Here is a 13094-nt window from a genome sequence, read left to right as displayed (position 1 = left end):
CTCAGGGACCTGAAAATAGAGGTAGGAAAATTTGATTTTGGAGCCAAGTGTGACTTGTTTAGTTCAAGTTATAATTTACTGTTCTTTCTTTGGGGGCCTGAACATAAAGAGACTTGCTACGAAATGTTGATAATGGGCAACTCTGATAGTGCAAGCATTAACCTAACTTTCCCAGATAGGATTTCTTGACTTCTACTTCCCAGATGCTTTTTTGAGCATACTACAGTAGAGCATACTTTATAATTGTATAACAGTTAAGCGAGACCTTTACTCAACCAAAATATGTAGGAAGAACATTCAAACCCTTTTATGTGAATAGTTGTAAAAAGAAAATAAACTGGATAACACTACAGTTTCTGTGCATTGATATTATTCAACAACTGGAAGAGGGTTTGGCTTATAATGAGAATCTTTTACATATTTCTTTTAGTCAGCTGCTATGATTTGAATATAAACTGTGTAGGCAAATACCTTTCTTGTTGTTTCCAGGAGTGTAATCTGTGAGCCATGACGGAACACATTTGAATTTCATTTTTCATTGCTATGTACTCAGTATTTTAATGTAAAAAAATCAGTTGTAGAGCTGGGGTTTCTTCACTTCTATGATGAAGAATCAACAAATCAAAACTGGTGACTGAAATTTCCAGTTAATAAACAGCAACTTTTCTTAATATTTAAACTTATTTCCATCCGTGTCTCAACCTTTTTTAGCTTGTATTTTTTCCTTATTGTTCCTTGTATAGGGAAAGAGAAATTTACACTAGTTAAATGCTGACTGAAATACATTTTTATTCTGAATGAAAATGAAGCTTCTGTTCTACATGACACTGTTGGTTCATTTTTCTTGCACTAGTCTAGACTATTTATCACTTCATGGAAGCAGTTATGGTCCTCATTTACCTATGACTTTCACACTTGAGTCAATTAAAAAAATCAGTTAATAAAAAACAGATACTGTGAGCCATGCAAATACTAATATTAAATAGCTAAATCCTAGAATTAGGAAAGTTTCATTTTTAATCCCGTCATGTTTTGGGAAAAGTAAATAGTCATTTTAAAATACAGGAAAATTGATACATAGTTACAGTTTTTTGGAAATTTTGTTACAAAGATTTTTGCCATTATTTGAATACCATACAATGAAGTTTAAAATGAAACTGGATGTTTTATTATTGCTCTACAGTTTTGAAAGTTCTAAGCTGTTTGTTTCTGAACAATTTTGCTTTAAAAGAAAAACTATCAACTTGGAAATTATGTTACTGACTTAAAATAGTATATCTGCTGTAATATGTTCAGTATAACTGAAAAACCCCCTGCAAAAAAATAACTTTTTTGCTTACACTAAGTGATATCAAATGCAAAACTGTGGTCAATTTCATTGTTTCTTCTGTACAGTCAGTTTCTTCCTTGCTGAAAAGGGGCAAACACTAACGGGATCATAAAAAACCCTTATAAAAATTTTAAAGGAAAAAAACACATGATACTATTCAAAGGATGCTCTTACAGAAACTGGTTTTGAAAAGAATATTAAATCATCTGATCTAAAGGAAGGGCCAGTGATAAGGATATGAGGGCTATCCATCTAGATACTCATGTGCCCCTCTCCTTTCCATCGCCATACAAGTATATTTAGTAACAAATTGAATAAAATACCTTCTTAAAATAGTAAAGGTTGTGATGAATAGATTTGATTATTTGTAGAAGATTGCAATGCACAACATTATATTAGCAAGCCCTCAGATTTACAATCGCAGTGATTAGGGGACATAGTTTGAAATTTCAAGAGGCATGTATTCAAATTGTGAGTATTAAAAGATTACTAATTATGTGTGTGTTAACGTTTTCAAGGTGATTGGCATTATGTGATTGTCTTGCAACCAGGTACCATAAATTATTTCAGCTTGTTATTGTAAAGCAGGGGTCGGCAACCTTTCAGAAGTGGTGTGCTGAATCTTCATTTATTCACTCTGATTTAAGGTTTCGCGTGCCAGTAATACATTTTAACATTTTTAGAAGATCTCTTTCTATAAAAGTCTATAATATATAACTAAACTATTGTTGTATGTAAAGTAAATAAGGCTTTTAAAACATTTAAGAAGCTTCATTTAAAATTAAATTAAAATGCAGAACCCCCCAGACTGGTGGCCAGGACCCGGGCAGTGTGAGTGCCACTGAAAACCAGCTTGCGTGCTGCATTCGGCATGCGTGCCATAGGTTGCCTACTCCTGTTGTAAAGTATAGTAACAATGGCAGTGGTTACTGAGGACTGTGGTATGTAAAAAATCACATCTTGTCAAGGTGGTTGGGAGGATATTGCTCTTGTTCTCAATTTTTTTCACTTTGGAGGAAAATAAGTTAAGATTTAGCCCACTTAAAATACCAGATGTAGACAAAGCTTTGGCATCTGAGCCACTTTTTGTAGAGAGTGTGGCCAAAAAGGGGTGTTAAAACTAAATTCAGAGTGCTTTTTGTTTTTGTCTCGAAAATTTTAAAAGCCATTCAACAAGTGTAAGCTGTGCTTGCTGTCAATTTTGCATATTAGCCTGAAGCAGAAAGAAATTTTAGAGAGACTATACACCATTTGTTTTAAAGAATTTTTTTTGCAAATACTGAAACATAACTCCTCTCCCACCGTTATTCCCAGTACTAATTATGCTGCAAAAAGTTTTTATGTAAATAAAAAATTATGGATAGTAGAGGCTGGGTTTTTGGTAACTATCTGCAAAATTTTGTAAACTACAGAATTCCTCTGGCTTAGAAAGATAACATTTAAATTCAGATTATCAGACAAGGCTAATGGATGGCATTTCTCTTCTGTTGGTGCAACAGTAATGTCAATATGTTGGCGCAGATTAAGAGAGTCATCCCTAAATATATCCCTCAGTTAAGCCTTTGGATAAATAATAGAGCAAATCAAAACTTTTCTTTTACCTTTAATAGTTTACTTTTCTGATCCATGAAAATTCCAAAGTGATTTTCTTGTGTTTATCTTGTCCTTAGCAAGTAGTGTTGACCTTTAAGTTTTTACTTTACTGTCAAAGAATGTTGAAGGCTTTAAAAGTGAAGCTATCACCTTGGGGATTTGTAAGGATGACTGACACTTACCACTTCACCTTAGACGCAGTGGCACTGAGCGTATGCAGCAGCGTTGTACCTCAAGGGAAGCTGTTTGATTTTTTTCACTTCTGCTTCACTGGAAATGGATTGAATTTTCTCTTCAGAGGAGAGTTTTGGTTGCATTAGATTTTAATCAAGTCACTTGTTCACAGTCCCTCAAACCCTACAAGACTGAGATGAGTAGATGGGCCTGGGGTGAATGTGCTAGATGATTTGTCAAACCGCAAAACTTCAAGATCTCTGAGATGCCACATGCTGTCGTTGACAATACTAAAAGTGTTCAGTGGCTCTAACATTATATACAGTCTTTCCTACAGTCTGTGTCACTGGGATTAAGAGTGAGAATACTTGGGAATGAATGAAGTGCTTCAAGTGAAAAGGCACTCTGTGGATCAAAAATAAAAGAAATATGTCTTTTCACATGTAGTTGTTAATACTGTTTTGCACAGAAAGATACATAGAGAAATGATAAGATGCAGGATGATGATAGTTGTCTATGGGTGCTCCCTCATATTTATAGTTTTGAATTATGGGGTTAGTCTATCAAATTGCCTTAGTGATTTTTTTCTTTCCAGCCTCTCTTCCCCGTTGTGACTTTATCACATTCTGTTTCCATTCTGCCAATTCCCTTGATTTTTGACTAGCTTTGATTCCATCTCCATTACAGGAGACATTGGCCCCCAGGTACTGCTCCATTCAAATCCCATGAACTCCAGAGCCCAGTCATTTTTGAGTTGTACTGTATGGAAGAAACAGTCTGCAAAATGCAAGAGATTTGAATGATATGGTGCTGTGTTCTGGAGCTGCAGATGTAACCACAGAGATGAGAACCTTTCTTCTCGATTACCATTACAGAAAAAAACCCTAAAAAGTGTATGTTGGAGAGGTTGAGATTTGCATGGTGGGGACTGGGAGGTCCCTAACGTTCTAAGTGGCAGTGAAAAAAAAGGAGTCGATTACTTAAAATTGATTACTTAAAAAAGGAGTTGATTACGTAAAATATTTTAGAGTTCAGATAGCTTTGCACTATTCGTGCTCTTTTATTTCACATTCATGCCCATACATTAAGGTGGATAATTTTTGTGGGCCTTTTAAACCTTAAAAATAAATTAGATTTTAAAACTGCTAGTGTCAACTTCTGAAATATTTATGCTTTTGTAGTAAGATTAATTTATAGCCTCAGTAAGCTTCAGCCACTAGAAGGCGATATGATTGCACACAGTTGCGCTTGTCTGATTTATCCAGCCCACAGCAGTACTGTGGGTGGCGACAGAGAGACACAGCACAGCATTCTATAACCAAGTAGTACAAAGACTTGATCCCATCGAAAGATATTGACCCTTAGCATATCTTTAAACGCTATACACACATGAAGATTTTTTTTAAACAGAAAAATGTGGCAACTCTGTGTGAAAGTGAAGTAGAATGATCTGTATTAAGTAATCTGTATTTTATCTTTAGCACTCTGCAAGGTGTTCATTGGTGTGTTTATAAAATAACCTATTCTACAGCATACACAGAAACTGGTTTGACAAGTTACAGGTGATAGACATTTGCATATTTCAAGCCTTTGTTTGCCCATGAAATGACTGCACCAGTTTGAAAGTAGTGTCCTACTGTTAATATCTTAGTCTTTATGGGTTAACAAATTGAGACTGTGTGTTTAGATACAGTTTTTAGTGAGCCTACCGAGGAGTGAAACGTTCTGTGATGTACGTTGGTCTTTACATGTTCACTATTTAGTCTTAATTCTCACAGATGTTGTTACTTCTTTTGAAGGAAAAAATGTTAAATGCTACACTGTTCAATGCTACTTCTACTTAAAAAAAAATTCAAACCAAAAAGAAAATAAGGGATATGATGTCTTTCACTTTCCTACATTCGCAAACTTTTATAGTCATTTGGCACTCATCAAGAGGGTGACTAGATGCCAAGTATGTTCTGAACGAGTATGAAGACAGACCCTAACTGGACACGAGATTTTAAGAAGATAGATTTAAGACCTTTTTTTTTTTTTTTAATAGTATTGTGGACAAAGTTCCTCCTCTCCCTTGATGGTCCTTGCACTTATTTGACAGATTTGCTCACGTCAGTGATTTACCCGCACAAGTCTGGGCATTCTCTGTGTTATAGGAGTTGGGAGGTTGGGGGGAGACCCGGTTCTGTCCTTCTATACGCGTTCCACCTCAGGCCCTACGTGTTGCAGCTGTCAGAGTGCCTCGCTGACAGCTGCATGACAGCTACAATCTCCCTGGCCTCCCTCTCAATACACTCTTCTTTATCCTCACCACAGGACCTTTCCCCTGGTGTCTGATAACGCTTGTACTCCTTAGTCCTCCAGCAGCACACCCTCTCACTCTCAGCTCCTTGTGCCTCTTGCTTCCAGCTCCTCACACACACTTCCTCTCCTCTGACTCCCCTGTCCCTGACTAGAGTGAGCTCCCCTTTTAAACCCAGGTGCCCTGATTAGCCTGCCTTGATTGGCTGCAGGTGTTCCAATCAGCCTGTCTACCTTAATTGGTTCTAGCAGTTTCCTGATTACTCTAGTGCAGCTCCTGCTCTGGTCACTCAGGGACCAGAAAACTACTCACCCAGTGACCAGTATATTTGCCCTCTACCAGACTCCTGTACCCCACTGGCCTGGGTCTGTCACAATATATTTTGTTTTTTAAATCTGCGGTGGATGGATGTAAGGGAGGGAATATGTATGTGTGTACCCATATAAATGCACAAATATATTGGTAGAGTGTCAATATTTGTTTAGCCTTATCCAATCTGGAGTCATCCTATCTCCAGTCTCTTTAGCAGTGACTCTCAAAGCACCAGCAAGTGGTACTATAAAGAAGGTAGCAGGTTTGTGGTGAGGGTTTTCATCAGTGCTGCCTTCAGTGTTTACATTTGTGTCATTACAATGCTGAGTTGTTGCCTTGTCTTCAGTGTTCTCTCTGCTGTGTATCAGTTTGTAATTTAAAAGGGAAGATAGAGAACAGTTGGAAAAAATAGTTTCTGAAGTGCTGTTATATCTAAGAGTGAGCATGAATTTTTAACTTTTGGCAGAGACCCAGTTTGGTTTTTTTTTTTCCATTTTAGCAAAATATAGCACTGCATTTGGTTAAATAAAATACGGCCTCTAAAAATCTTGAAAATATGCCAGATAAAATAAAACACAACCATACTGATTTTGTCTATTTAAGTTACTCGGCATACAAGACCTTGTACTTTAGTTTAGCCATTGAAATTTATATTGTGATATTTAGACTGATGCATGTGTTTATGGTATGCTGATATTGAACCGTAAACGCTCCTAATGCACATTCTCTCTCTTCCAGTTTGGTTCTGCTATAAACTGTTTAGGTCTAAGGTCCTATCCTTGGCTGAAGATAAAACCATTTTGCCTGAGTGTTTGGTGGACAATGTGTTTATTTTTACTGAAGTAAAGTTTTCTTAATAGTTTTAATCAGTAGTTTTAACAGATTAGTTCTTATTCTTATTTATGGGTTGAACTCTTAGTCCTAAAGAGCTTATCATGAGTGAATAAGACAGTGTAATATTTCTCATATATATTGTTTATGTGATGGTATCTTAAATTTCTAGTGTCATATGCACTTATATTCACCTCAGTTTTATATGAAACTGCCATAAAGGGAAACTTTTTTTTATTTACTGAACATTAAACTAAAGTATACAATTTAAATGTTGCTGTGGCTAGATCATCCCACTGTTGTTTTTCTCCAGAAGCTATTAATTCATAATAAGCTGCTATTTGCATGCCCTAATGTTATATATTAAAATGTTTTGGGTTTTGTTAAATTAAATAAATGTGCTGCTCTCTGACACAGTGCAAGTTAAGGCACTATACAGGTTTCTGCATGTAACTCTGTAAATAAACCTCCACTCTGACATTCCACACCCCAGCTACTCTCCTAAGCATCACCTCAGCACATGGCCAATAATGGAGCAGTTTAATGCTGTTTTCACCATGGGCTAGCCAGGCTATTATTTCTTGTATCACCTGAATCAAAGATGAATCCAGGTCTTCGCAGGTGAAGCATTGTCATTTCTCCTAAACTATTCTCCATCACCCTTCAACACCATCCCCAAAAGAGCTTGTCTAGTAAAATGCTTTTTAACCTTCTCTATGATTAGCCTTCTGCTTTAGAAAAGCATTGTAAAGTACATTTGAATTGTAATATAAACTGCCGCAAAATCTCTCCAAATCACAGTAAGCAAAGTTTGTTTATATCATTTAGTTTTTGTTGAAACTCAGCAAATTTCTCAGTTAAACTTTCCATAATGGGGGAAAGTCTGTCTAATTAAGCATTAAAAGAAAGAGTAGTTAACAGGTATAATGTTGTTAGACTTCAGCTAATGTGACTGTGACCATGACCTCCCAGATAGATCAAAGACTAATCTCTGTGACAGCTGCAAGATGGCAGAGCTTGCCATAGGCCTTCTGCTGCTGCTTGCTGAAACTATTTGTCTGTAAAGCATGCCTGATAGCTAAGAGTATATTTTTAAGGATGAACAGGTAAAAGTAAAAGGCTGTCTTTTGACATTTTAACTAATCCCTTCTAGCCTGTGGTTTACTGCACATTTAGGATATTTGCTAGCAGGAGAGACTGGCTTTTTCACATATGCATCATGTCATTTCGAATTGAGTGTTGATTTGATTCCTGATAATGCAGAGTTATACAATGAAATAGATTCTGATTGGATTAAAATGACATGCACTGGCCTTTTACCTTTACTAGACTTATAATGAATCCTTAACCTTCAGCAATCTAAATAGTCACTTCATGCTGAAACCTGATCTTTAGAGTGAGAGAAACGGAATAGTTTATTTGTCATCCATTGTTCATATAATTAATATATAGACCTCAGTACTTGTTATCTGATGTGACAATGTTTTTGCTGACTTTATTTATATGAATATACCTCTGTGTGTAGATGTGACACTGCCTGCAATAATTGTAATTGGTGTAAAACAGAACGACAAGTTATTCTAATATTGCTTTACTAAGACTTTCAAAGTAGGAAGAAACTATAGAAATGATAAATGTATTAATGTTGACAAAAGGCTTTGTGAAGAAATCATGTTGAGAAATTTATCATGAGATTAAGAGAACTATGAAATACTTTCAGAAGAACTTTGTGACAGTTTAATATTTTAAAATATTCATTAGCTTTACCCACTTCTTAGATTGTTTCCTACATTTTATTCTCCACCTCAAATCATTTAAAAGTACTGTCTTTGGTTATTCTAACTGCGGTTACATGTATGGTAATACACAGATATGTGTAATTACAGTTTAAAGTTTTTTGTAAAGAATTATATGAATGTTTACAAACTATTTGGAGGAAAAGGCTTCTGTGTGTCTGAAAAATAACAAAGGAAACCTTATGTACCAGTCAATAAACTCTGAGTGACTGAAACAAATATTAAATCTGTGAAATCAAACTGAATTTACTTTCTGGCTGTAAAGATTGAATTTGTAAATTTGACAGGCTGTTTCAAAGGGCATAAGTAAACAAAATAAAATTTCTTACCCAAATTCAAGTTGAAAGTTACCTGTCAGATGTGGTTAGAAGTCTGCTGTTTTCTCTCCTGAAGCGTGTCCTTTCAGATGTCAGTTTAAAAAGGTTAATACTGTGCAAAAGAGCAGTGAAAAGAACCTTTCTTGTGTAGTTTTATGTCTTTTTTAAACCAATACATTTTGAAAATATATATTGGAGCTGGATATATTTTCCAAATAAGAGATCATTCTTCACATTCTCAGAATGGACCTTTAATAATCATTATCCCCTTGTTTGAAATGGGATGGCAAGGGGGTTCTCTTGTAGTTGATATCAGCACTGCTCCTTGGAGAGGTTCCATTTACCTGGGGGAGCTGGCTTTTTCCTCCAGGAGGCTTACCACTCCTTACTGACCCTGGCCCTGGAGACCCTAGCCCTCTTCTCTAGCTGGCAACATACTACACAGCTGCTCCAGCAGTCCAGGGTTTATGTAAAGAAATGCCTTCGAATTCAGGTTATAGAGCAGACATTTATTATTTATTTCATTTGCTTTCTCCTTTTCTTTTTTAAAAAGCATCTTAGTACTTCAGAAGTGTTCCCTCCTTTGCCTAAATATTACATTTACTTCCCATTTATGCTGTGGTGTTTTAGATGTATTAGTCCTGGAATATTAGAGAGACAAGGGCCTGGTCTACACTACGCGTTTAAATCGATTTAAAGAGCGTTAAATCGATTTAACGCTGTACCCGTCCACACTACAACGCCCTTTATAGCGATATAAAGGCCTCTTTAAATCGATTTCTGTACTCCTCCCCGACGAGAGGAGTAGCGCTAAATTCGATATTAACATATCATATCGGATTACGGTTTAGTGGACGGAAATCGACGTTATTGGCCTCCGGGCGGTATCCCACAGTGCACCAGTGACCCGCTCTGGACAGCAATCTGAACTCGGATGCAGCGGGAGGTTAAACAGGAAAAGCCCGCGAACTTAGAAGTTACATTTCCTGTTGCCAGCGTGGGAGCTCTGATCAGCACGGGTGGCAATGCAGTCGCAAATCCAAAAGAGCTCCAGCATGGACCGTACGGGGAGATACTGGATTGATCGCTTATATGGGGAGGACAAATCTGTTTGTGTATCAGAGCTCCGTTACAGAAGACGAAATGCAAAGCGTTTGAAAAAAATCTCCAGGCTACACAGTGCTGCATGACAAGTGTTAACGGAAAGCCAGAGACTCAATGGACGCTCATGGAGGGAGGGGGTACTGAGGACTCCAGCTATCCCACAGTCCACAGCAGTCTCTTGAAAAGTATTTTGCATTCTTGGCTGAGCTCCCAATGTCTGTAGGTTCAAACACAGTGTTCCTGGCGTGGTTCAGGGAATAGTCCCTCAGTTTCTTCTCCCCCCACCACCACGTGAAAGAAAGGGAAAGAAATCATTTCTTGACTTCTTTCAATGTCACCTATTGTACTGAATGCTGCTGGGTAGACGCGATGCTGCAGCAGTGAAGAGCAGTATCCGCTCTGATCCCTCCCTCGTGTAGACATGGTGAAATAGGACTGCCTATCATCGTACGCCATCACCCGTGAGTTGCTCCTGGACTGGCCCTCTTCAGGATGAGGCTGGCCAGGGCGCCTGGGTAAAAATGGAATGATCCAGTTTATTCCCAGTAGATGGTACAGAACGGCTGGGTACGGCTCTTCCTCATAGCAACTGGGGGCTGAGCTTCATCAGCCCCTCCTTTTCCTGTGTAAAGAAAAGATTTGTACTGCCTGGACTGTCATAGCAGCAGCATGCTGGGCTCCTCTCCCCCACACGCTTAATGTCCTGCCTGGACTATCATCGCGCCGGGAGGCTGCCTCCCCCTCATTTTATGTCACTAATCAGTGTTTCTTATTCCTGCATTCTTATATTACTTCATGACACAAATGGGCAGGACACTGCCACGGTAGCCCAGAAGGGGGAGAAGGGAAGCAACGGGTGGGGTTGTTGCAGGGGCACCCCTGTGAATACTGACACGAGCAGCAGCTGTGCTCTCTGATTACACTGGTCCTCTAATACACTTGCCCCTTTATTCTAGCAGGACTGACTATTTTTAGAAACCATAAAGGGAGGGATTGACTCGGGAGTCAAATCCCAATTTTGCTTTTGATGTGGCGCGCCCGGCCGATTTCAGCCAGGGCACTCATGATAGCAGCGGACAGTACAGAGGGGAGAGATACCATCATTTCATAGCCAGTTTACTCTGGCAGTAGACGGTACAGAACGACTGGTAACCATCTCTGCTATCATGCAAAAGCAAGTGAATGCTGCTGTGTAGCGCTGGAGTGATCGCCTCTCTGTCCGCGGCATCCAGTACACATACGGTGCCGGGAAAAAAAAAAAAAAGCTGAACGGGCTCCATGGTTGCCGTGCTTATGGCGTCTGCCAGGGCAATCCAGGGAAAAACGCGTGCGAAAGGATTGTCAGCTGATGTTTTCCCGGAGGAAGGAATGACTGACACATTTACCCAGAAACCACCCGCGACAATAATGATTCAACCGCAATTCCAAGGCGGGGAGACTGCGGAAACTATGGGATAGCTACGAAGAGCTACCCCACAATGCAAGCGCTTCAGCAAATCGACGTTATGCTCGGACCCAGGACCATGGACGCACAACGCCGAATTACTGTGCCTAGTGTGGCGGCATGAAATCGAATTTATAATATCAGTTTTATAAAACCGATTTTAGCTAATTCGATATTATCCCATAGTGTAGACGTGGCCAAGGTGGGTGAGGTGATATCTTTTATTGGGCCAACTTCTGTTGGTGAGAGAGACAAGCATTCAAGCTTACGTAGAGCTCTTCTTCAAGTCAGTTTTCTCAAAAGCTTGTATCTCTCACCAGCAGAGGTTGGTCCAATAAAAGATATCCTGGGACTGACACAGCTACAACTACACTACATACAGTTTCTTTTCTGCAGTTCTGCCAGGTGTTGAGGGAATTGCTCCCAGTATTAAACGGTTGCACATGTCTGTCAGTTTGTATTCCTTGACAGAAACTAGCTGTGTTTGATACAATTAGGTGTGTTCCAGTAGCCTGGTAAGCTTGGATGGTATGTGATTTTAGGAACTGGAGTACTCTGCTGCCTGCTGTAAGGAATGAAATGAGGATGGTGTTGTATAGCATGGCAGGAGTCAGTCTTAGACTATACTTGAAAATGATGGAAATGACCAAATTTAGTGATTATCCATCCTTTACCAGCAGGCCACTGAGGTCTGGATACACATATGATTACTGTATTCTGAGTGATAAGCTATTACTGAGTGAACCACATATTACGTGCGAGTAAAATAAGCAGAGTGAAGAACATGAATTATACCTGAAAAACAGAAATATTATTTAGAATTTTAATAGAGAGCAGTCAATCAAGTAAATTTTGGATATTGTAGTGTTTTAGATCATTCATGGTTAAGTAGATACAATTTATATTTGTGGACATAAAAGCTCAGAGTAATTACACAAATCCTTTGCAATGTTCAACTGAAACAATGTTCAGTATTGTAAACTTTATGTAGAATATATAAAAATTCTTACTGCCTTTTATTAGGTCTCTTGATAAGCTAATCTGTAATTTCTCAAAGACTGGAAAATAGGTCCTAAACTCAAACTGTATTTTTTTAGAAATTACAGCATCAACACTTACTATACAACTGAAATATATAAACACTGATGAGTCTATATAGTAAAACACATGTCCAAAATTACCTTCACTTTGCACATTCCAAAAATTTGTGATAAAACTTTCAATTATGAATTGTATGATATTTTTGCAAAATGAGAGCTAGAAGCTTAGCATTAAAATATTATTTCGATTATATTTGATCAACGGTGGTTCTTATGCAAATGACACTAATATTAGCTATTACCAGGTACACAGCTCTGCCTTTAGTCTGAGACAGCGCTAGTCTAATTTTAAGCAAAGAATGGTCATTATCCTTAATTGGTTAGTGGTTTGTTGTGAACAAATAGGGTCTGAGATGGGAGCGCCAAACTCATTTTCACTTGTGGTTTAAGCAGGGCTTGGATGAAATTTCCTCTGGAAAGGAAGAGATTTTTTTAACACAGTGTTCTATCTAACAGCCTCCTCCCTCACTGTCTCATACCCAATAGATTAACCAGTTTGGTGTGTTTTTAATTTTACTGTATAATTTTGCAAAAGAAAATATTTTAAAATAATATTTTGACTTTATTTTTAGGTTGAGTTAAAGAGGAAATACAATGACCAGCACTCAAAGACAAGAGGCCTTTTACCAGGTAGCCAGTGGTATGAAATTCAAGCTTACAGGGCTCTCAACCAGGCACTCGGCAGGTCAGAGAACTGAATATTATTTAAATATTTTCATTTTTAAACTCCTTTCTCGAGCATGATCAATCCCTCATTCTTAGCACTGGAGGTATTTTTGCACGTCATCTTCATG

At 38.1% G+C, this 13094-nt stretch overlaps 1 protein-coding gene across 2 annotated transcripts in view; it reads left to right on the top strand.

The window, feature by feature from the left end:
* The window catches only part of BRIP1 (BRCA1 interacting DNA helicase 1), a 139427-nt gene that overhangs the window by 99615 nt on the left and 26718 nt on the right, over window positions 1–13094 (top strand). For both annotated transcript variants that reach the window (XM_032779306.2, XM_032779308.2), the window contains exon 17: window positions 12873–12985. In XM_032779306.2, coding sequence (XP_032635197.1) covers window positions 12873–12985 — 113 coding nt within the window. The remainder of the gene's footprint in view (window positions 1–12872; window positions 12986–13094) is intronic.

The sequence above is a fragment of the Chelonoidis abingdonii genome, chromosome 20 (assembly GCF_003597395.2).
Source record: "Chelonoidis abingdonii isolate Lonesome George chromosome 20, CheloAbing_2.0, whole genome shotgun sequence".
Taxonomy (NCBI): Eukaryota; Metazoa; Chordata; order Testudines; family Testudinidae; genus Chelonoidis; species Chelonoidis abingdonii.
The sequence above is the reverse complement of the archived record's forward strand: the minus strand, read 5'-3'. Positions and strand labels throughout refer to the sequence as shown.